The 26,748-nt window shown below is 39.2% G+C and overlaps 1 protein-coding gene across 1 annotated transcript in view; it reads right to left on the bottom strand.

Moving 5' to 3' along the window:
- Positions 1–19,035, bottom strand: part of igsf9bb (immunoglobulin superfamily, member 9Bb) — a 127,358-nt gene extending 108,323 nt beyond the window's left edge. The window contains exon 1 of the mRNA XM_079835525.1: positions 18,757–19,035. Coding sequence (XP_079691651.1) covers positions 18,757–18,820 — 64 coding nt within the window. The 5' untranslated portion in view covers positions 18,821–19,035. The remainder of the gene's footprint in view (positions 1–18,756) is intronic.
- Between the last annotated feature and the right edge of the window lie 7,713 nt (positions 19,036–26,748).

Genomic DNA, 26,748 nt, shown 5'->3' with positions numbered 1-26,748 from the left:
ATAATGTCAAAATTCAGGTATTCACGTAAACAGTCAGTTATGTTCTAAGTGAACATTTGAGAAAGAATATGCATGTGCAACAGTATAATGGATCTGTGCATCAGGTCTTAAAGTGACAGCAGCCTAATATACCTGCTGCCAAATTATGAGATATTAAAAACATCAATACGACAGTTTTTCAATGTCAAAATTGTTGCCAGTGAAAATGCTGAGTGGCTAGTAACTTTGGAAAACCACTAGACACAGTGGCTGGTGAGCAAAAAAGTTAATGTCAAGCTCTTATTGCAAAAATCTTTAGTGTGCTTTGCTGTTTTGCATCATTGTTTTAAAAACCTTTTTTAAAAAGCGTCTTGAGACTTCCATTGAAACACAAGACTTCCTAAAAACAAGTCTGCTTGGGATCACATGATTCACATGATTATTCAGGATTTCCTTACGAAAGATTAGTCGACTAGTGGTTCAAGCAACCCACCAACTAGTCAGTTTAGTCTAAACACATGTAGTTTAGCACATTCCACAAAACTGTGTATGTGAAGGGTGTCTTGAGGGTGAAATGCTGGCTGTGAGGTTGAGAAACCTGATCTTCAGAAAGCTCAGCATGTGCTATAGAAGGCCGAAAAAGTCTCATCAGCTTAAAAATGTATAGTAAACAGCAAAACCGCTCTTGATATGGCTAAAATAAATCAGAGATATGTGATCACATGGTACAGCAGATACCATATGGTGAAATGAGGAAATATGGTTTAAGACAATCAAGCTAAACACTTAATGTTCTGAAAGAAATACTTTTTTGACATTTGTGAATAAGAAGCTCTGAGCTGAAAAATAACATGTAAATGATATGTGTTAAGTAAAAACATATTCTCTTGAATTTTGTATGTGTCATCTGTTAGATTCTCATTTCGCAGCCGATTCTCTTTTCAATATCCCGCAGCTCTTGTGAGCTTGTGTTGTCAGGGCTGCAGAGGTTAATCAATCCTCTAGATAGGGGCCACATGATTAAGATTCAGCTCCACAAACTCCTCTGAGGATTCTGTCTGATTTCCTCCCCAACTCTCCCAGGCAGTGTTCACTTCTCCTTTAGGCATGTGTGTAAATCAGGGGTTCTCAAATTTGCCTTGAAGGACACCTAGCATTGCACATCCCTTATCTGACACACCCAATTCAGGTCTTGTAGGTTTGAGAACCCCTGGTGTAAATGACTGTATAGAAATTATGTTAGAGGCTGAGTCAATATAAGGCTAGGCAGAAACAGAAACAAAATATTGGATTCCACTAATGAGGTTTTAAAGCTTCTGTGACAATTGCCTTTTCTTTCTTTTTTTCTTCTTCTTTATTTTGCTGGCAAGTAACCAAAAGTCAGACTGACGCTTTGACTCTCCATTTCAGGACCCCTTTAATAACTGGATGTGACTGTCAAGGGAAGTGGGGAATGATCATGCTTGGTGTGAAGTGATCTCGTCTATATACCTTATGTAGCCCTGCCCAGTGTGTCCTGTGGTCTGGTTTGTATTTCTACAGCATCAAGGTAAGATCTTACAGATTTATGAACGAACCGCTCGTTTTTTTTTAAATCTTCCCGGTCTACAGACATTTGTTATGATATCCACTTCAAACATTACAATGCTAATGATAACTTTCGTTAACTCTACAATAAGTAAATCCCGTTCACCAGCTAATTACTCTTCAACAGCGATGCCATAGAAATATACAGGGCTACTGCTGCACACTTGGTCTATAGACAAAGCTGAAAATTCTTGTGAAAAAGAATGAATTAATTCAAGGGACATGCACAGGGCTTAAGACAATTTAGAACACTAAAAGTTTTAAATTTTGTAATTATGTCAAATTAAAAGTTTTACTTTAAAATGTATTTAAAATCATTATGTTTTTATCTAAGAGCAATTCCAATCAAGGCCTTTTGCAGCGCAAGCGCCGGTCTAAACGGTGTCTAACATGCCGCCTTTCTGTGCAAATGCTGGTGTAAGCATGGCATGGCAGAATCGTGCCCTCTGTCAGCACAGACCGCCAAGCTGCCCGGTCTTCCGCAAGGTGATGCCATTGGTCAGGGTTGATATTAAAGATATTCATGTCCCGCTTGATGACATCCTTAAAGGGCCATGAAACCCTAAACCAAATTTTCTGAGTTATGAGTGTTGAGCATCATAGAAGTCAATGTTACCATCCATTCGTTTTGATTGTTGGAGAAAACTAGTTAATTTTAAACATTTTTGCGCTATATACAACTTCCGGGTTTAAATTCATCTTTGTATCAACGTCATTTTTTCGTACTATAGTACGACGATGACTCATCAGTGTCTCATAATTATTCATGAGTTTGCACTGCTGTTAGTGAGCTTCAGCACAGTGGTGCTTGATCGGCCAAGGGACCGGCCAAGGATCTGTCGTAGACAACGGAAGTGAAAAGCATTAAGCTTGTGCCCCTGCCGCCGTATGTTGGCCATGTTTCGCTTCCATATAGCAGAACGGAGAGCACACAGGATTCATAAACGTGCACCTTTACTTTGAGATGGATGGATAGAAAGAAAGTATACTTCTTTGGAAAGAATTTAGAAAGAAATGTTTAAGCCCTGATCGAAGATTGTGAAATTCCATTAAAGGGATGGTAAAACACGATTTCACTATTCTAACTTTAGCTAGCGTGTAATGTTGCTGTTTGAGCATAAACAACATCTGCAAAATTACAACGTTCAAAGTTTAAAGCAAAGGGAGATATTTGCTTTTAAAGAAATCAATTTCTAAGGTTACAGCAAACGGGCGGTAGGGACTACAGACATTCCTCCAGGGTTGCTGACATCACCAACCTCAATATTTACATAAACCCCTCCTCCGAGAATATTAAATAAGGGGGACGAGGCCATTTTGTATTGCTGTGGGGAAGAGTTGTTGTGGTATAGTTAGTAGGCTGGAGTGTTGTTGCCGCAATGCCGACGAAACGCTGCTATTTTCATCCGGATTGCAGGTCAACTTTGTTCAGCCTTCCTAGGGACGGGGGAGTTAGGGATCAATGGTTAAAATTTATTTTTAACTCGGCCCCTCATAATTATTACCCAAATCTCGCTCTCTGTGCTGCACATTTTACGTCCACAATCTTCGCAAGTTCAATGCAAGATTCGCACAACGGCTTGTCCTGAAAGATGGAGCAGTTCCAACTTTAAAAACAGAAGCTGTTTACAGGCCACAACCTGTAAGTATGATTTATTTTTCGTCAATGTGTTTTCCTGTAATAGTTCGTATTGTTAATTGTACGTTGTAGCAAGGAAGTAAACAAATGACAACGCTGTTTGGCTCTGCAAACCAGTTTGTTAAATGCTCATTCATACTTAACGTTATCCGACAAACACCTAACGTTACAAACTTAACTTACATACAACGTTACAACGTATCTAAAAAGTATGAGACAACAACAACAACAAAAAAAACATTCTGAAACGTCATTTAACAGCCGTTCTTGAACAGGTTCTGCTTGATCATCTTCACTAAAATGTTCTGGGTCCGATTTGGGCTCAAATTGGTGTGGTTTTATTGACGCCATTGTTTCTAATACTACCAAAGCACTGTCTACCGGTAAAGGTAAGGGGCGTGACATTTCTGAAAAACGTGCACTAGGCGGTTAGCGAATTACAACACACTGGGCCAGCTAACCAACCCGTGCCCATTGCGTATTTTTGAGGGACCGGCTTCATACAACCCGGAAACCATCAGACCGTTTTTACAAGGAGGGACAGAGCAGTGTAGAATAAAGGTAAAATATATGAAAAATAATGCAATTTTTTAAAAACGAAACATGAACACATGTTACAGTGCACCCCACAAACACAATCAAGACTTCGAAAGAATGTGCTTTACCACCCCTTTAAGCTAAACTGTGCTCATTTGCAAGCAAAGACAGAACATCTGACAGTTGTAATATGAGATTGTAAACATAGTCAGGCACCTATGGCAGAGGCTGGCTGTTAATCCTATATTGTTGGGGAAATTTTGACTGTATTCAATCCTCTTAGTCTGTAACTTTTCATGGCTGAATAGTCAGACTAATCTGCAGCCTTCCAGCATAACTTCCGCAACCGAAACAGCAGATCCTAAATCATTCCCAGGAAAATCTCTGCACATTACTGAATACACATGCTTGGAAAACAGGATGGATGTGGAACATTAGCTCTGTTTCAAAACCTTAATAGGCAGCTACTTTTTGCAACATCCTAACTGCCATGGTACCTCATAAGTACCTTGTGACTGATTCTGAATGTTTTAGTACATAGACAGAAACTTTGCAAGCCTCATGAATTGCACTCTGCATGGCGGGATACTCAACTTAAGGCCTGTGCACATCAACACAAATGTTTAGCACAAAAATGTGGTCCGATATTCACATGTGATTTGCCTGTTTATACCAATGTGTATGAAACAGCAGAGGTGCTGTATGACAATCGAACAATATATAGTTTCTTTTAGAAAAGCAGAAAGGTCCTGGTTACTTCGGAACACAATAAAAGACCTATTAGCCAAAATGAGGTATCTTAAATGACAGCATAAATAATATGTCTACCTAAATTTCCAGAGGGAAAATATGTCTCAAATTGTAATGGCTAACGGATTACACTTAGCTTCTCTTTTTTAGGGAAACTGGGGGGGTTCAATTAGGAACTTTGAAGTCTTAATACCATAATATCTGTGTTTCGCATGATATTTGAGTGGATTTAATAAAGAGACGGAGAATATTCAAATCACAAGTTGGATTTCTCAATGGTGTGCACTGAGAAAAAGAGAAGGAAAACTGTCCTTCTGGGATTTGACGATTAAAACCTATTGTCCTCTAAAACTTGCACATGCTAACACCCTCTCACTGGTTTTGAACAATCTTCAAAAAGCAGGAGCTCATCCAAATCATGTTATACTACAATAATTGTTGTATTGCTGTGGTAAAATTTGGATTTTGACCAGAAAATGTGGATTACAACAATACAGATACTCATTTAAAAATGAACAATAATTTTTTCTGGCTCATTTTCACTCAAAGAAAGCAGTGCTAGTCGCTACAGCAATTCCCGGGAAGGTCTTTTAAAATATCAGATCATTAATCCTATCGAATATAAAAATAACTGGGACAAAAACAGAATCTGTGTCTAAATATATTCCCAAACACATGCTCATTTGTGTTAGCAATGGCAGAAGACGCCTACGATTCTCTGCACTGGCTAGCATTATATAAGTAGCAATTGGTTTCTCTGGCAATATATCTCTCTATTTATATCTGACAGATATTCCCTGTTTACCTCCCCTTCACCTTTTCACTGTCTGTGTGCACCTAGTATGCTTTTCGTATGCTGTAGTTCATTCCACTGCACTCTGGAGAACATGCCCAGAGAACACGCTAACAGTAGTAGTACTATTTTCATTTGTAATAGCAAGTGGCTAAGCAGTAAATAACTAGTTGTTTCCCACCAAAATTGTTAATGGAGTAGAAGCAACGGAAGACCAGCATAAATTTCCATGTTGCTAGTTGGGTGAGGGTCTATCTGGTGGGCTCATGATGTGGGATGATGGGTTAGTGAGACCTGGCACATTGTGAGATCTTATTTGCATTGTTCAACAGACATTTGCCAGTCCGCCCAAAATTAAAATGCGCACGCACACACACACACACACACACACACACACACACACACACACACACACACACACACACACACACACACACACACACACACACACACACACACACACACACACACACACACACACACACACACACACACACACATACACACACCTCTCTTTCATCTCCCTCATATAGATGCTCAAAGATGACTTGGTGTTAATATGAAGATTACACTTTTCTGAGACTTTGCACATGGCAAGATGAGACACTGAATGTCTAATATTGAGCTAAATTTTTTAAGCTAGAATCGACAGCACTTGTGGCATAATCTTAATTACCACAAACATTAAAGCAAATATCGGCAGTTAAGAAAGCATCTGATAATAGGGATGTGGATATGTTTGCACAAGCTCTGCAATTTGGCACTCCAGTCATGTCACACTTATTTACAGTATATATTCCACTTTATATAATGCTTTGAAGCAGGTCAATCTCAATGTTGCTATCAATGAGAACAACAAAAGCAGCTCGCCAGTGTGTTCTTGCTGTTACTCGTTGGACCTTGACGGACTAAACAGACAAAAATAACCAGAGAAGATTTCCACATCAAAGAAGGCAGAGTGCACACCTACCAACTATGTAATAGCCATGGACCAATGGTAGTTTACAGACTGGAGCTAAATTTTACAGAAAGTTAGATTTGGCAAGTTGTTTCGAACTCCTGAAACACGAGAAACTTCGCTTTGGACTGATCAGTTTGTTTTTCTCTTGAAGTACATATATCAAGGCCTAAAGTATATTTTGTTTTTATGCTTACACTGTGCATGCCGTGAATTTTGTCATCAGCATAGTATGTATAGGCTAAATGCCATGTTTTGAGTTAATTAGTTCTGTTATCCTCCGTTCCCTGCCTGTTTGTACCCATAGTAACAGATTGATTTGAATATTCAGTTCAGGTGTTCCTCGTTTTGATTGCCCCTGTGTTTGCTCTCTATTTATACTTAAACACATCCGAAATCGCATACTTCCCTACATATAGTAGGAGAAAAAACATATGTGATAAGAGTAGCATGTCCAAATTCAAAAGAGTAGGCAAAAAATACCCGGATGACCTACTCTTCCAGTGAGATGTGAAGTGTGCATACGATGGACACTTTACTATCCCAAGAGGCCACGGGAGAAGTTTTATGAACGGCAGTAAAGCGACATCACATGATAATGACAACATGGCGAATGTAGCATGTCCAGATTATAGAATACTACACACGTGTGTATATAGAACATAAGTTTTTAGAGGTTGTGAAGTAATTACTTCAAAATAAGTACTTAAGAGAGTATGCGATTTTGGACGGAGCTGCAGTCTTGGTTCTCCCTTTGTTCTGGTATTAGTTGTGTTTAGTTGTTGTATAGTGTTTTCTCCTATGAATTCCTGTAATTCAGTTGGTGAATTAAAATAATCTTTCCTTGGATTTTGATTCCTGCTTCCTGCAAGTGACTGAACTACACAGCGTGACAGTACCCGCATACGCTGATTGGCCTGTTGTTTCTCAGTCCAAAAAGAAACAGAGATGGAACAAAACCAAACTACTGGAGGCGGCAATAATAGATGCACACATTTATGAGCGCATGTGTGAGGCGGTTTATGAGATACATGAAACACTATTTTAAATGAGTACAAATACATTTGATCATTCATATCTTCTGGAGAGAAACAAAGCAGACACTGGACAAGAATGAAACTTTAGTGAATATGTGTTGAGTTTTAGTGTTTGCGTACGTTATCAAATGGAGTATACTTTGAAAGGTTATGTGTTTGAATGTATGCCTACACTAAAGCATTCAGGAAAAAAAATCGAATGTACTGTAGGCTATGCTCTGGGCTTTAGCTTAATTAGCTTGACTGGTATTGAACCCGGAATACTCCTTTAAACCTTATTTATGGTCTGGCTGACCTCTGAATTGAGGGTTGATAGGTTGGGCACATATGATTGGAGTGGAAGGGTGGATATTTTTGATTTGAAGGAGAACGTTGATTGAAGTTGGGCACCATGCCACAAGGAGGAGAAGAAGAGGCAGCTCGGGAGGGCCTGACTCATCACAGCAAGTCAGCATCCCGTCTGCGTCACGTCCCATACCAGGCGTCCACCGCAGTACGCACAGTGGGCAAACACGTGGACTCGTGGCGAATGATGAATCTAATTTTAACAGATCTATAGCGCAGCCAGACAGATTGAGAGAGATGGATGCACAGATAGAGCTCGCTCAAAATTGATTGCCTCCTGAAGGATGGTGGCGGAGGATAGGAAAAAGAGGGCTAGGGAGAAAAGCGATAGGGGCGGAGACAGCGAGAAGGAGAGTTTTCTGGGCAGAGAGCCTGGACTGTAAAAAAAAAAATCCTGTCGTATTTACCGAGGATTACTGGCAGCTGTGGTTGCCAGAATAATTCTGGAAAAATACAGTAAAAATGTAAACATTTACAGTACAACCTGTAAAATTGAAAAATGTAGGCTAAAACTGTAATTTACAAAAAACTACATTTTAACCTGTAATTCCAAAAGCCATTTCCGCCGAATTAGCAAGGCCATGCTTACACTAAAATCGGTTTTGTACCTTTACCATATACTGTACCATTAAAAGCGGGGGTAAAGATAAAACCTCAGTGAATCAAAGTTACTAGCATTTTCCGCAAGCTGAGGTAAATACTAAAATATTGAAGGTACACACATAGGTGTGATACAGACAAATAGAAAACATCATGGTAAAACACATGACCTTATAATAGTGCAAAAAACTTTCATTTAACAGTATAAAATGTTGCATAAATAAAACAAAATAAACTACAAAACATAATTATTAAATTAAAAAAACATTAATGTAAAGTGTCACACATGGGGAATTTTGGGAATGTCAGTTTATGGCTTTTCACTGTAAATTATAAGATGATTTGTTCTTTTTTTACTTCCAAAAATAGTACATTTAACAGTAATGTATTACAGTTTTTCCCCTGTGTATATAGTAAAGAAACTTGCAGTTAACTAATTAACATGTTTTTACCGTAGAATTGTAGTCTTTTACAGTTAAAATTACAATTCAAATTTTACAGTACTGAAATGTCTCATGGCCAGAGTATGAATGTTTAATGGACGTGGTGGAGCCGGGCGGGAGGAAGCCGAGTGCACTGCATCAATGGACAGCTGAAAAATGAGACGCGAGGGGAAGTGGTCCAGTCAGGGGGCGGGGAGAGAGGAGATCAGCATGCTGCCTGGCTGCCTGCCGGGCCCACGTGCGTCAGCAGAGTCGCATACTCACACATGCTCTCTACATCTCGGTCAATTCATTGTGAAGTCCAGCAGCCTGTCCTGACACACACACACACACACACACACACACACGATACAACGGGATCTCAAAGTGTACATGCAGTCTGGCATCTCTGTCTCCATCTCTGACTGATGATAGTGTTGTCATGGCTGATGATAGTGTGCTGTCCTAACCACATGCGAAGTGATAACACAACTAATGATAAAGATATCTCTTCTGTTAGTGTTTTTGTCCAAATCAGCCCATGGTTTCTATTTCTGCAGCCTCAAGCAGAGTAGTTCCGCCCACACTGAAATCTCATTGGACAGAAGTACAACTCGTCTTTAGGGATGCAATAATACATATCAGTACTATTTGTACTACTCTTGTTACTAAAATAAGTATTTTTAAATGCCAGTGCTACAAGTAAATTTTAGGCATCACAATATTATCATGTACAATTAAAAAATATATATTTTGAGATTTGCTAAAGATTGCATTTAACTGTTATTAAATTATTTGTGTTTTTAAAAAATCAATGGTGGTCAAAGTGATTAATCAATGGTGATTAATCACCATAATTCTAATATACTACCGGGTTTCTACTGATACAAAGCTTAATGCTAAATCACTGAAGTTACCCTTTAAAGCGACGCTTCGCAGACAGATCGGTGTATGACATCATAGTGCCCCGAGAGCGATTCAAAACATATGGAGCCATCTGCTCTGCTCTCTAATCGCTCTCGCGGTACTTTGATATCATGCACTGAACGGTCTGCGCAGCACCGCTTCAAGTTGTACACACCTATTGTAGGGCTGCTCGATTATGGAAAAAATCATAATCACGATTATTTTGGTCAATATTGAAATCACGATTATGTAACACGATTATTTCACATGACTTTGGGAATGTGTTGCATTTATTAAAAAGACACCTTTCAACAATTCTTAAATTGAAATTGTAACATTTGTTGTACTTTTTGAACTATTAAAATAAATAATATAACATATATTCAAATCAAAGTATAAAAGTATTCAAGTAAAAATGATAACCACAAATAAATAAGATCAACAATAAAGTGCACTTCCACAATCTCTTAAAAACAAGTAGGCAACATTTTGGCAAAATATATTCAACAAATTCCAGCTAGTAACTCGATCAGAATATTAAAGGCTGGCTCACCATCAGCCCCCAGAATTAACAGCAAATAAGTTAACTAATATGTAAGACAAAATAAAAATGATTCATGGTTGTGGATTGCTGTTTTTGTTTCTTTATTAGATTGTCATAGCCAGGTCACTCTGTGTTTAATTTTCAAGTGGTTAAACGAATTCGTGGTGTTCCCTTGCGTTGCAGCCACTACCATGTAGCAAATCTTGCACGTAGCATGTTTCTGCTCGTCATCTGATTCCTCGAGGCCAAACTGTTCCCAGACAACGGAGTTGTTTTTGCCTTTTTTGCTCACCAAACGCTGCTGTAACTGCCCTCCTTCTGCCATCTTTACTCGCGCCGAGTTTTTAAATTCCAGCGGATAATATGCACACGAGTCACGACCTGAGAGAGATTTGTGGCTTCGGGAGGGGCGGATGTGCGCGTGCACGTTTCATTCAGAACGCAAGACAAAATAAGAGAGTTCTAGAAAAACAGAACATGGCAAAATAATCGTTTTTTCTCGATTGTACTATTTTGGTGATCGTTGGTAGCCAAAATCGAGATCGAAATCGAAATTCAATTAATTGCACAGCCCTAACCTATTGTCTTGTTTAGTTTTTAGTCTCTATTTGCCTGTGTTATAGTTCTTTGTTATTAGTTCTTCCAAAAAAACAAACAAAAAAAAAACCTTATTAAACCCAAATTTTGTAGTGTCCCAAACCCTATACATTTTCAAACTGCACAAACCCCAAATTCACCTTTATGTTTCCTATGACACTGACTCAAACGCCGAACAAGATATGTATTTTTCCTCTACCACGTGTGGGATAATGATTCTTCCTCTGCTCCCTCTGACGCTGAGTCAGACTAAACACCTCCACCCAGCATCACTCCTGCATTAGTCAGCACTCTAACCACCACCGCTGGAGTACCAGCGTACCTTGATTGTCAGCATTTTCATTTGTGTTAATCAAAAGGGATTTTTTTTTTTCTGAAATCAAGAAGTGTTTAAAGATATCACTGCATTATCGAAGCAATGGAACGACACAGTAACAAGGTTCTTCAATCATTTAGGTGTGCTAGGCCGTGGCTACATCACAGATGCAGATCTAAACAAGAGCAACAAGAGTGTATCGATCAATAGGTCCATGCTCTCAATTCTTAAAAGATCAAATACTTTCTGCTCAAGTGATAAACCAGATGTTAAGCTGTACTTAGACCAAGACACTGATTTCCACTGAATAAACACACAGTACATGGAGTCCATTCATTCCTGGTGTGGATGATACATAAAATAAACTAAAGAAAAGGTTAAAAGGTAAAAAAGTGAAGTGGTTCTCAAAGTCACAATAGATAATAATAGCCTAAGACTTTAGTTACACAAAGACGGTTATGAATGGGAGAAAGTACCGCCTTCTCAATAAAAGAGCCAATGCCCATGCCCAATTGGTAAAGTAATGCCCAATCCCAATTCTATTTTATACCCCTTTGCCTTCCTCGACCCCTACCCGTTCCCCTTGCCCCTTGAAACAGAGTGCGTAGGGGTGAAAATATTCCCCTAAGAAATGGGACACCACTACTATACACTTCATCATACTCCGTTTCTTTTATTAGTGTCCTGTGACATTTAACCAGTATGAACAGCAATGAAGTGCGTTATATCTAACAGAAATCAGGCGCGAGCACGTTTAACAAATTACTCACTCCCAACAGAGTTTTGCGCTGTATTTGGACTTAATTAAACAGCGTTTGTTTTCAGTTCAAAAATGGATGAGCCAGAGTTTCCAAAGATGATACAGAATGATACAGAACATACAAGTCTAGCGAAGCCGCTTTTCCATCGGGCCAAACTGCTCTCTTTGTTTATTAACCGTTCCATTCCATGCTGATCCGAGCCAGCCAGTACAGATATGGTTTCGTTATCTACTGTGGTGCTGCGATAATGTTAATATGTTATACGTCAAGTCAGTCGTTGCCTTGGTAACTCAAGAGTTTACAGCTGATATGTGATGTAAATATCGACTGCGTTATGAAGGATGACCAGATATATTTATTTTTTATTATTAATGTGTTCAAATCACTCAAATAGTGCGTTTAGCAAGCTACGGAGAAACTGTCAGCCAGGTGACACGCAGTGATCCATCTCGAGTGGCAACATACACACGGTGGTCGGTGGAGGGAAACTCCTCATACCCCTTCGTTCGAAGTGTGGTCCTGAAAAATCTTCGTTTGAAGGGCAATCTGGCCCTTCCCCTTACCCCTACCACTCCAGCCAAAAGAGAATCGAGACACCCCTACCCCTTCACGTGAACGCGCAAAATAAAGGGGTAGGGGAAAGGGAAGGGCTAAGGGGTAGAAATGGGATTGGGCCTAATTGTGTCACTGCAGCTGCCATTAGAAGCTCTGGTTACTATAGAAACACTCGCACTCCGTTCAAAATCGTGTACTAGAATCGTAGGTACTACATTTGAATTTGAATTTTGTGACCATACCTCTATATAGTATAATATAATATGGGTATGAAAGAAATTCAGACATTATCATGTGACCTACCAGAGTCAGTTGCATGACTTCACTTGCATTCATAAATTCCCTTCCGTGGCCTCATGGGATAGTAAAGTGTCCATCCTATGCGCACTTCAGAATCTCGCCTGAAGTAGTAGGTCATCCAGGAAATTTTCACAAACTGTTTTTCGAATACTATGAATTCGGACATACTGGCATACTGTTTTTTGCACACTTTATAATAGAGAAGTATTCGCACACACTTAGGACTACACCTAAGTGTGTATTGGTTGGTCCAGTCTAATATTTTTCTGGTCATGATTTGAGCATTTAGAAACAAAATGTAGTTGTTGTTGCTGTTAGATTTCATTGGAGATTTCAAATATGAAATTTAATTCTAAGCTCGATGAATAGCTTTGGAGAATTTGATGTTTCCCTATTCAAAGAAAAAGGAGCTGCACTTGCATGACTGAAATAGCTGCCCGAGAGGCGTTTAAAAAATGACATGACTTGTGACTTTGATAATAGCATCTGCCAAATGCATAAATGTAAAATCTAGATCTTTAATAGAGTCAGTGAGTGTCATGACGTTAATAAAACAGTCATCTGGCATGTTCTCCAACATGGGAGGGGTGTTTTTCATATGTTGATGAGCTTGAATTAGAAACATACTTCCTTTACTTTAACGCCAGAGTTAAGTCATGCATAATTAACTGAATTTCACAGGGCTATTTTGAAGGTATCTATATATGGAACATTTCACTAGTGTTGTCTTGCATGCATCTATCAGACAGAGGAAGAGGAAGACAGTATTTGGGGGAGGGGGACCTGAGTCAATGCTGGCCCAAATACCAGCTGATTGACATATAAGGCTTAGTGACTTTTATGGAACAAGCCCTTTGCCCTGGGCCAGCGGTGGCCTGTTACTTCCCATCCACATCAATCGGGACACAGGCCTGCCTTTGGTGAAAAATTGATGCTAGAGCACTCAAGGTTCATGGGCTATATAGAGTATGTGAGTGATTTCATTGAGGAAGATAAAATCTTAGAAGACCAGGGTTCAAAGTTATTATTAAAAATGTAAATATATAAGTTTTTACTACAGGGCTGTTGAATGATTGAATCTGCTTGGCTGATGAACGTTCTAAGATGTGCAATTATTTTCAGGGAAACGCACGGCTAAAGTAGTTCCATGTCCATCTAACTTTTCCAAATGACGTCAGTTATTTCAAAGGTCCTTACAGCCGACAACAGCAAAAGAACCAAAACACACAACGAAACTGACCAAGCCATTTATACAATAAAATGCAATATTTTACAACACAAACTATATTAATAGTTTGTATTTTGGGCTGTTATCTATAATTTATAGTCCACAAACTATATTTATAGTTTGTAGACTATAAATTATAGATAACAGCCCAAAATACAAAAGTCCAATACAGAAACAAGTTAAGCGAAACAAGTTACAGTATCCTTGTTAAAGAAGACACACTATATAACCATAAAAATATCACAATATGATGGCACTGTAATCCGTACAATAATGATGTGTTCACAACAAGACTACAGTCCCTTGCTATATAGCAAGGATGTAGAAAATAAATCACTCTTTTATCATTGTATTATTTTCCCCAAAAAGACAGAAACTCAGATAATGGGATATTAACTCATCCTAACAGTTGAACGAGTCTGTGAATTATAGAAACATCCAGTTCTGAAAGGCTCTACCCACAAATTTCTGAATGAGACAAACTTTTCCATTGCTTCAGACCAAAGTCTGCGCAGGCACATGAGCTTGCAATGCTGTGGTGGCGGACTAGATTGAGAGTGTTGAGAAGAGGGAGAGTATCAGAGACAGGAAACTGCCTTTGAAGTGCTGAGAAAGTAGAAATGGAATCCAGCCACAGACATAGATAAGACATTCACATCAGAGTCTACAATGCAAGGGAGCTATTTGAAGATTTTTGTCAGTTTTTTCCTGTTTAAATCTGAACAAGATCTCCTGAATGCAAATGTGGTTCACTTCACTTCACTTCGTGTGTGTGTGTGTGTGTGTGTGTGTGTGTGTGTGTGTGTGTGTGTGTGTGTGTGTGTGTGTGTGTGTGTGTGTGTGTGTGTGTGTGTGTGTGTGTGTGTGTGTGTGTGTGTGTGTGTGTGTGTGTGTGTGTGTGTGTGTGTGTGTGTGTGTGTGTGTGTGTGTGTGTGTGTGTGTGTGTGGGCATGTTTTTGTGAAATATCAGGACACAAGTTTATAATGACATGGGTATGACATAGGTATTACAAAAAGAGGGTGAAATATGAGGACGTTCCCCATGTCCTCACTTTTCAAAATGCTTATAAATCATACAGAATGAGTTTTTTTTCACAGAAAGTGAACTGCACAGTCTCCTGTGATGGGTAGGTTTAGGGGCAGGGGCAGTGTAAGGGGATAGAAAATACGGTTTAAAAAACCATTGCGCCTATGGAATGTCCTCACATTTCACAAAAACAAACGTGTGTGTGTGTGTGTGTGTGTGTGTGTGTGTGTGTGTGTGTGTGTGTGTGTGTGTGTGTGTGTGTGTGTGTGTGTGTGTGTGTGTGTGTGTGTGTGTGTGTGTGTGTGTGTGTGTGTGTGTGTGTGTGTGTGTGTGTGTGTGTGTGTGTGTGTGTGTGTGTGGGCATGTTTTTGTGAAATATCAGGACACAAGTTTATAATGACATGGGTATGACATAGGTATTACAAAAAGAGGGTGAAATATGAGGACGTTCCCCATGTCCTCACTTTTCAAAATGCTTATAAATCATACAGAATGAGTTTTTTTTCACAGAAAGTGAACTGCACAGTCTCCTGTGATGGGTAGGTTTAGGGGCAGGGGCAGTGTAAGGGGATAGAAAATACGGTTTAAAAAACCATTGCGCCTATGGAATGTCCTCACATTTCACAAAAACAAACGTGTGTGTGTGTGTGTGTGTGTGTGTGTGTGTGTGTGTGTGTGTGTGTGTGTGTGTGTGTGTGTGTGTGTGTGTGTGTGTGTGTGTGTGTGTGTGTGTGTGTGTGTGTGTGTGTGTGTGTGTGTGTGTGTGTGTGTGTGTGTGTGTGTGTGTGTGTGTGTGTGTGTGTGTGTGTGTGTGTGTGTGTGTGTAAAAAAAGGTTTTGTCTTGTTAAGCATAAACCCCAGTACATGTTCTACCTTGTTTCTACATATTATTAAAAGAAATTCCCCCAGTGAACATGAACATGAGTCTGGCTTTTTTACTTTTCCCTTATTGTTTGTTCTAAAAATTCAAAAGCCCATAAAAACAAATAAAAAGGAACTATAATAAAGCCTAAAAATGTATGTGTTCTAATAGTTGTAATTCCACTTTGTTCTTTATAGCCTAAAGCATTACCCCTCACTTAGAATGCATTTGGAAATTGGCTGCCTCAGCTCTGCCCTCACACACACACACACACACACACACACACACACAAATCCGCTGTATTTCATTGTTTGATTGGAACGGCTGTCATGGATTTGGATAGATTATAGCTGACATTATAAAACATAATTACAAGACATTTAAAGTATTGGTCAAGATAGCCAGCAAGTTGAAATAAAGCAATTTGAGGGTTCTTCCTTTGCTCTCTGTAGTACCAAGACACAGAAACAACTATGAAAGTGAGTTGTGAGAAATTCGGCCAAATGTGATGACAGGCTGCTTGTTTGTTATATAAACTATTTTAATTTTTCCACAGGGAAGAATCCTACACGCTTATCATTCCGCTGGATGAGGATCAAGCTATCACAGCCTGAGGATGAAAGAGAAGTGATGACTGTTGGAAAACACATCCAATGTTATCCAACACCGCTTAAAAATGAGCAGCTGTCAGGTCCCCCGCTAGCCCTCCTCTAACAGGCTTTCCATGAAACATAGACTGCGGTACAAACCTCCAGAGCAAGCTTTCTTTAGATTCTCCATTTCCAGCTGGCAGCTACATCAACAATGCCTAAGGGTTAAGAACCCGGCAGAATCTGCTAGCAGGTGCTAACTGCTAAAACAAATCACCATCATTTCACATGTACCCACATCAGCTCAAATCACATCCTATCTGCCCAAACCAAGGAGTCAAAAGTTTGGCTGGTTAGCATGGCCCGTCATCCCTCGATAGTAGATGCAGTTTTTATGACATTGTAGGGTATAAAGGGTTATATAATATAATATAATATAATATAATATAATATAATATAATATAATATAATATAATATAATATAATATAATATAATATAATATAATATAATATAATATAATATAATAAATATAAAATAATAATGTCAGCATATTTGATTTCTGAAGGTTCCTGTGACAGTGAAGACTGGTAATCACAGCTGAAAATTCAGCAATATTTATTAACATATTTAAAATATTCAAAAATGTTTAATCAAATATATGCCACCTTTGTGAGCACAAGATAATTATTTAAAAAATATTTTTTATAAATCTTACTGATCCCAAATTTTGAACAGTAGACAACAAATCTATTATATGATATTATATGATATTATATGATATTATATTATATTATATTATATTATATTATATTATATTATATTATATTATATTATATTATATTATATTATATTATATTATATTATATTATATTATATTATATTAGTCACATTTCATTTAGGGCTCATGTGATTAGCTCAAATATTTTGAGAAGAACAAGATCTGATACCTCTCTTCAGGTATTAAAAACCTCCTTTGTGCCAATCTAGATACATTTAGATAAAAAAAATAATTTGAGCCCCAGCCAAAATTATATTGAACAGACACAATACTAGTTTAAAAAGGACAGTTTAAAAAAGTTCTCTTGGGGGAAGATGGTCTGTTCCTGACTGCTGGAGGTCTCAACAAGTTCAGTGCGGTCGGCTAGCATTGCGCCTTGAGGGCCTACCTGGGCAATGCATCAGCCCATGACTCTCAGTCTGCTGCCTCCCAGTCCTCTGTTTAGACAGATCAACAAAGCATAGATCTGGCACCTGGCCAGTTTTGTAGCTGGTGATTGTGGGCCTGTTTGCCAGCTAACAGTTTGAGACGGGAGGGTGAGGGCAGGGAGAGATCTGCATTGGGGCTAGCGCTGGGATAGTGCAGCTTGGCTCTGACACACAGGAGGGAGACACTGAGCGAATGTAGCAAAGTGCACAGTCAGAACAGCAAGGTGAAATACGTCTCACTGTCAGATTAAGGGGATGACACAGCTCAAAGGTAAAATGATCACATTCAGCTTTTTATACATACAAATAGGGTAGGGTTAAATAACACCTACATACAACAGCATATCAAACCATGTATAACGTCTCTCTTGACATAGGACATTTATAATTATTCATAGTGCATGCAATGAAAAAGTTCTCAAAATGTGACCCAAGATTGGATGCTTCTTGCTATACAGATAGCAGCCCTCTAGTGGACGAGTTGGAAATTGCAGGGCTATGCAAGTGCATGAACCCAACATTTGAAATAAAGGCAGACCACTTATTTAAACTAGTTTGAACTGAAGGTCGATCAGATTCACAGAACGCATCTTGAATTACAATTATGATGGCTCCTTTAGAGTCTAAAAAGACAAGGTCTAGAAAGGCAGAATATTCATAAAGTGAATAAAACAGCAGCACAAAATGACTGATATGTTAAAATACTACAGAGCACCATACCATGCATAGTTAAATGTGAATGGTAACATATCCTTTTGAGTTCCACAAAAGAAAGACATTCAGTAAATGTTCATTTTGGAGTGATCAATCCCTTTAATTTGATAGAACACACTAAATAAGAAATACAAGCCTAAAGTTGCTCATGGTATTGAAGAACAGGTGAATATGGATGAATAGACAGCAACAGCTCAAACCCTCATTTTGCAAGCTCAGATGGCTTTAAAAAAAACTAGCACTTAAACAGATGTCACTAACCAATGACATACTAGCAATAATATGAATAAAGAGAAAACTATAATCCAAAATAATTATTAAAACAAAATAACCCAGAACTGCTATCCTGGTGTTTACTTAAATAATTTCTACATGACCAAATGTATTATTTAAAAAAGAACTCAAAATGACCCAATCACAGTAAAAAAAAAAATATTTAAAAAAACTCAGCAATATTTCACAACAAACTTAAAGCTGTATAAGAAATTGCACTTCAACTCACCTTGAGCAGCTGTTCCTCTGGTGCTGAATACACTTGCTATCAAAGTGGCCACATACCAAATCATAGTACTATTGCCAACCAGAAAGAAACCTCATCATATCTCAAAGTGCCCCTTTCAATAAATCATTCTTAGCCGAGTCCCTGGACGTTAGACACACTGTCAGCTGCTGATACCCTTTTATTCATGCCCTGCATACTTTTCTCCGACGGTTCCCTTCATTCTTTCCCTCCCCTTCTTTCCTTTCGCATCCTCTCTCGATGAAATAGAGCACCTGCACCAGCGCACGGCAGCCAGACGCGGCTTGATGGCAATGCCAGCGTGAAACCAAGCATGACAATTTAGCTGTTAGCTCCGCCCCCGCTCAAATTTCATTGGCCAGTGGGGGAGGCGTCCGGGCGGGTATTGGTCGCCTCTCTGTCGCTCTCCATGTAAAAACTGAGAGCACCGCGTTTCAAGGTGAGTTGGAGCGTGAAGTGGCGTCGGAACCGCAGTATCATGCGCAAAAGCGAAGTCGTGTAAGCAGCCTGTCGGATGCCCTCCATAAGTATAAGGCTTTTCGTGTTGTGAAAGTTAAATGTGTGGTGGGGCAGACGTCAGACTTTCGTGTGGGAAGGAAATCCTCAACCTGTATGCGTCATTCGCATTTCATCCCATCGATTGCATTGCGCGCGGTGACATGAAACTGGAGCCACACTGAATTCTCCGGCAGTAGTGATGTCACTTGTTAGTGACATCATGGTTGAACCAATTTTTTAGCTCTAAACTAATTCTAGAAGGAGACAAGTAACTAGAGCACTGTGGTGATATGAGACAGGTGGGCTACTATCACTCAAATGTATCAGTAGCCACAGCAAGTCCAAAAGATGGAAACCTTTCCATCTGTCATTTACACAGCTTTAATAAATCCACATGCTATTTTTATTTTATTTTACTATAAAAGCAAAAAGGAGAACTTTTAAAGAATCTTAACACAGCTCTTTCCCATACAGTGGTAGCTCATGGTGTCCAGAACTTGTAAACCATGCATTTTACATTGTTTCCCGAACCTTAAATATTGATGGATAATTTAAGATGTTTTCATTTTGACAAGTTATCTTGTCTATTGCATTTCACTAATTTAGAAAATGTTAAAAGCATCAGATGTGATGCTATAAGGAGACAGTTTTAAAGGAACTTTAAGAAGAGAAGAATGTATGAGATATTGTTCATTTAGCCAGGTGACCAGATTCTAACACTGTTAGTCGCCTTTTTTGAATTATGACAAATTAAAAGAAATGGCCAAGAACTGACAATATGTCCCTTTAACCATGGATAAAATTAGGATTGATTGAGAATTTAGCCAACCCATTCTGTCAAAGTGATGGGTAATAAAAATCTACCCACAAAACTTGTGAATTCTTGCAATAGCTTTATGTAAGAAACAGACATTTAATATTTACTGAAATATCATTGACATCCAAGTTCACATTCAAAAAATAGAGCTCAGACTTGATTTTATCATTTGATGACTCACTTTTTTGTTCAACAGAAAGAAATATCAGCTTTGGAACATCATGAGGGTGAGTACAAATAACAGAATTTCCTCTTAAAACACTTATTTTATAAACATATTTTAGCTGATGCATCTATCATATAATGTTACAATGGAGCTATAGACTGTTTTCAGAAAAAAAGTGTCTAAATAATTCATTTCTAGGAATACAGATGTCAAATAATTACAGTGTACAACAGCATACTGTTTAATACATGTCGTGTTCTTTGCTAAATTGGTGGTTTTTGAACATCCACAAATCAGCCTAATAGGAGACAGCTGGAAATTCACAAAGCATTTCGTTACAATTTAAAGGGTAGAATCTGCTATACAGTCCATTTGAGCAATGTTTTTAATGGCAATTCTGGTGATCTGCCAATGCTTATAGATTTTAAAAGTTCCATCCACTTAGACTGTGTTACGGGTATTCATGTATTGTTTCTGTTTTGGGTTGGTTTGTCATGTGTTTTAGTTCAGTTTCCTGTGTTTTTAAATTCTATGGTTTTTCATTGATTTGATTATCATGCGCACCTGTCATTCATTTCGATGATTGTTTTTTTTTGTATTTAAGCTCTGTGTTTCTTTCAGTTCATTGTCTGTTCTCACCTGGTTTAAAAGGTTATGTTCCTGTTTTCAAGTGTGCGAATAGATCCTGCTCATCTCCTAGTCTTGTTTGCAATTGTGTTGACAGAAGAACAGACCACTAATGGATCTAGTGGCAGTTCGAATCGTCCTCCTTCTCTCTGGGCGAAAGTTCCCTTAAGAGACACACACGTGGACTTATACAATCTGGTCCACTGTGACGAAGAAAAGCTTGTGTGTGCTCTTCAGGGCAGGTCTCAACACAGAGATGAGAGCATGCCTGCCAAGAGACTGACCTCGAGAGAGCTTTCAGAAGTACTTGGACTGGGTCTTGTATCACTGTGGATCCCCCTTCGGTGAGATGGAGGAGGATCACCATGCTACAGTCCACGCCACGCACTTTGTGCCACACGCTACTGTAACCCCTCCTGTTCAAACTGCCCCCTCCAAGCGGGACTCGAACCCGGGTCCGCCAGCATGAGAGTCGGACGCTCTAACAAGTAGGATAAAGGCTGCAACCCCTACACTGAAAAAAATGATTCGTTGAATTTACCAAAAAAATTGTATCGTAAGTGGTCGCAATCAATTTATTTTATCTCAATTTAAACAAAAACACATTCAATTCCCATAAAACCAATTTTTTTTTTTTTTTATTAAAATCAAAAAACTAAATTTAAATTATTTAAACGAGCACAAATTAATTATGCTTAATTTAATCGGGCCATAATCATTTTTTTCAGTGTAGCGTCAGCCGCTAGAGCATCTCTGGCCTCCGTTACCCTCACCCCCCTAGAACTCACTCCCATCCGGGTCACGGCACCAATGTAACCCCTCCTATTTGAACCGCCCGCTCCAAACGGGACTCGAACCCGGGTCCGCCGGTATGAGAGTCGGACACCCTAACAAGGAGGCTAAAGGCTGCAACCTCTAGCGTCAGTCGCTAGAAAGTCTCTTGAGATCAGAGGAGTGAGGTTTACTCACACAACGACTACTAGCTGGCCTCCGTTACACTTCCACCAACCCAGCAGACAGAAAGCCAGAGCCCACCACAGACTAAGGTGCCAAGTCTGCCGCAATGCCAGAGTTGATGTCTGAGCCATTTATCGCCCTGGAGCACAAGCCAAGCAACGTCTGACCAGGTCCGTAAGCTGGTAATAGCGTCCACGCCAGTGGATATTATTTGATTTACTTTTGGTCTGATACAGTTTGAGGGGCTCTTTTTACACAAAGATGCCCTGGAAGATCAGGACACTATGGTGGAAATTATGGTGGAATATGTGGAGATCGAGTGGAGCCCTGTCCCGTCAGCAAAGGTTGATGTGGATGCTCTGTACTCTGAGCTCCTGATTTGACTCCATCGTTTTCAAAAGTCTCCTTTTTGGTCCGCTTACACTGAAACGCAACCCCGGAATTTTCAAACTCAAACGAGGTCTGCAGCGTCTGCGAAAGTCTCAGTTTTCGAGGGTTGAAAACACTGGAGTAATGTAGAAATCCCCTTCATGATCAGCCCTTCATCTCTTCCTACGTTACCTGCTCGGTGTTTCTTGGATCCGCCTCGGGCTGATGTTTCGCCAGCCCTAAGCTGTCGACCCTGTTTGCTCTTCCGCCTAGTACCTTCAAGCCCATCACTTCACGTCACGCACTGTGGCTCCTCACCCCCTCGGCTCCACCTGAAACCGTCGTCCCTACAACTCCACCTGGGCTTCCTCATCCCTCTGGCTACGCCTTGGTCAGATTTTGCTCTGCCATAGCAATGGAGTTACGGCCTTTGCCTGTCACTCGTCCATCCACCCCTTTGGCTCCATCACGCTCCTCCTTCCCTCCGGCTGCACCTCCAGATCTCAGTCGCACCAGCTTTGCCTCAGTCCTCCGGCACCCTGACTTTGCCTCGACCGCTCGTCCCCATGGCTCCGTCTGGTCTCCAGGACATTCTGTGACGCCGGGTGTATTCGGTTCTCCGGCTCCGCCTAGGTCTCCATCGCCATCAGCCTCATCTCAATCAGTCGTCTCCACCATGGCTTCTCCCTCCGGTGTACTGTCCTTGTCCATTGTGTATAAACCCACATTCAATGACACACACATTGTTCAGAGGCAACGTAAAAAAAAAAAAAGGTTTCATGATTTCTTGTAACTTCTCACTCCTTTGTCTCAGTATGTACATTTATTATCAAGTTTTATTCCACCCACTCACCCTTATGAGTTATTAACCTGCTTAAACATGCAGTTAATATATGTACCTACAGCTATACATTATTTAACAGTAAGATGTGTTTGTTTTCCCTGAGGTAAAAAGATGAAGATATATTTTCCCTCAGGTAAGAAATGCACATCTGTAGGGTTTGACACCAGCTGCAAAGTGCCATGCAATCATCAGAACTGAAAATAACACACAGGCCTCAAAATTATGTCAATTTTGCTCACATACAGTATGACTGATTCAAACCGATCCAAACCAGTAACTCACCAGTAACTGTCATTTTAAACAATTCATAAAAAGAAAAGGCTCATAAGTGTAATTTGTTTATGTGTTTTTGCATGCAGCCTGCAAGGACAAATAAATAGGAAGATATTATGGTTCAATTAAATACAACTGTGAGATACATAATCGGTATACTTCACATATTTTACTACAATTGGTTGCTACGATTATGGGCTTAATCATATTTCATTTTATCAAAGTATTTTTTGTTAAAATGAAGTCAAGTTTAATCGCAGTATTGCCTAAATCTCATTAAATTGCATTAGGATGGTGCATGTAAATGTAGTCAATGTGCAGATGTGACATGCGTAATGTATGGGCAAGGTCTTGGTTTGTGATTTTTCACCCCAAAGTATATGAGAGTGTGGGTTAAACTACAAGCTTTCGATGTGATTCAGTGCTGATTAATTTGAGTATATTGTCAATTTTGCTCACATTCTGTATGAAATAAATGATCTAATGCTGTAAATTGTGCATGGCAGTGATTCACATTTATAACTTGTCATTTTGAACAATTCATTAAAAGAACTGGCTTCATAAGAATCATTTGGGACATTTAGCATACAAATTTGGCCCGGGTTTTTTTAATTTTTTTTTTATTTCCAGCTGTCCAGTAGGTAAACTTAAAATGATAGTTGCTGAAAATAACTACTTCTTTAAAGTAACATTTAAAATGCTGACCAGAAAATCAGGAGCACTCTGTATAATAAGCATTCATATTAAATGTGCATGCATCATAAATTAGGTCCTCCGGGGCATGAGGCTGTTGTAGCTCTGAGTCGTGAAATGCCTTAAACTTTTCACATGTACCCACAAGGGACAATAAATAAGACTTTTGTGTTTTTCCACTCCATTAGAAGATTTGCATATATCAAAAGAACAGCAGATGCTCTGCACTATAGTTTGTCAGTTCTCTGTGCTCAGGGCATATTTGGACAGTTTGCCATTTCATGAAATGTTAACCACTGTCGACTTGACAAATACAAGAATGCAAATCATCTATGACCAGGCTCTTGTGTTCCGTAAGAAATACAAAGACAACAGATAAACAGCTTACCAGCGTACCGGATAATGTTAATGCTGCAGTGGCTGGATGTTTTCACTCTCTGATACATACAGAGGCAAAACACAGAAAACTAATGACTTCAGATGTTCTTTTTGTTTATTGGATTATTATTTGTGACGTTAATTTAATTCAATTTGATATCATTTTATATATCGGTTTGTGAACATAGTGAGCCTGTCACGATACATATATCCGTCACTATAAACAGAAGGGATTTGACTTCGACTTGGCTTTGTTTGCACTACTGTGTGAGCAATGCCAAAGAATAAGGAATAAGCAGTATACCTCTTTCTTAAAAAGTTTATGTTAATCGTTTACCATTTAGCAACTCCATCTCTTTGGTTTCCCTTAAAAGTAATTGCAATTGATCAGGAGCAACTCATTTGGTCAATGTCATTGATTCCTGTATTAGAAAGACAAACAGATCTTCTCATTAGGTGTTTATATAGAAGGTAAATTGAGTAAAGAATTTAGTGTAGCTAGAAATTAAATCTCTGATGCTATTTTCTCAGCCTTTGTGTCCACTTCCAAATAGAGTAAACGTGCAGACAGCAAATGAGCAACAAAAGTATCTAAACAATAGTAAACAAGAAAGCAACTTGGTAAAATGACATGAAGTTAAGCTCTTTATCTGATGAATCTCATTACCCAACAAATCAGGAAGATCTTATCACAGAAAAAGGTATAGTAATGCAGAACAGGAGTTGCATGCGTTAGCACCATATTAGGGCCTTATTGACAAAATGCACCACATATGGGGAGGGGACTATCGATCCTCCTCTTCCTTCTTTAGAATGCTGTCTCGTAGTACTCAGATTAGTGTGCTAGTACACTTTTCTGCATACAGCTTCCTATAGATCACCTAATGATGTTTATAAAAATGTAATTGGGTTAAAAAATCGAAGACCAAATTGAAAATCTGGGAATATATCCTACTTTGTAAAGTAAATGTAAACCCCTCTTTCTCTCTGTGTGTTTGTGTGTGTATAGCCTATGAAAATATAAAAAAGATCGCAGATGTTTGGACACTTAAAGGAGTGCTGAGGATGTGTGTGCACGAATGTGTCTTCATGAATGTGAAGAGTGCACACTCACCCGTGGCACATTTGTAATTGTATCTGTGTTTACCCATTTTGTTTACAGTGCCATGAATGACATGTTTCCAAAAACTGCATCCACAATAAGCTCTTTCATTTATAAATGACCTCTTTTTGTTTGCTGTACTGTATGGGCTGTTTAGAGCTGTTGATTAGTGGTCAACTTTTTAATCTTTACTAATTTTTCAACATGGCATCTGTACAATAAAGGGCACCTTTAAATGCACCTTTCATATGAACTAGCCAAAGTAATCTCCGTTCATTCTGGTCAGCGTTGAGCAAATAATTGCATTGCTGTTGGCTGGCACTGCTCCACCCCTGTGCCCATGGGAAGTCTGGCATACACGCCTGGCTGTGGCACTTTGGATTTCGGAAAGGGTGGGGTGGGGGGGGTGTAAAGTAGGTCATATGGACTCCTGTCAGCTACAGTCTGCTTGTGACCAACACCCCCTACCAGTAATTCATTAGCCCTACCCAAAAGCATCAGCTCTCTCAGTTTAGTCGGACTGTGTTTGGACTACAACCATAACTGTGAGTACTTGTGGGGAAAGCACAGAATCAGCCCTAATGATCAATATGTTGGCTTGTTAGTGTGTCAGTGGCACTGTCAACTGTCCTCTAGTTATCACCAGCATGTTAGATTTTACTCCAGCAAACACAAACTGTAAATATGTGCATAATTCAAGGTCACTGCGGTTATGTGGTGCTGTCACATCGCATATAGAGATGTCATCTAGCAAAAGTGTGTAATTCACGTCCAACTATTACAGTGAGCAGACTTTTCCTAATGATTAGCATGGGAAAAAAAATCGGGCATCTGTTCCATGTTGAAATCTTAACACTGTAATTGTTTTTTTAACAAAATACAGTTTTGAGTGAATTATGATCTGTCATGCACATGGCAGGCTGGATTAAGTTCAATTTAAGATCTGAAAGGTGGAATGGAATTATGTGATACAAAATAACACTTGCATTTAGTCTTAACTTACCTTCTGATATTTCTGGCCTATTTGGAACAGAATTGAATTTGGATAGATAGATGAAATATATAGATAGCCATGAAATACTGTATGCTGTAGAATGGTGAACTGCACATGGCTTTTCTTCAATTAAACTTTAGCCTCAGATGGTGTATGGCTATGCCATTTTCCTTAAGGAATAAGATGCATGGTAACTAGGGATGCATCGGCCACCATACCAGTATCGGCCGATATATGTTCATTTTTTATGTTATCG

The sequence above is a fragment of the Gobio gobio genome (genome assembly GCF_949357685.1).
Source record: "Gobio gobio genome assembly, chromosome: 14".
NCBI classification, from domain to species: domain Eukaryota; kingdom Metazoa; phylum Chordata; class Actinopteri; order Cypriniformes; family Gobionidae; genus Gobio; species Gobio gobio.
This window is presented reverse-complemented; position numbering and strand designations above follow the sequence as displayed.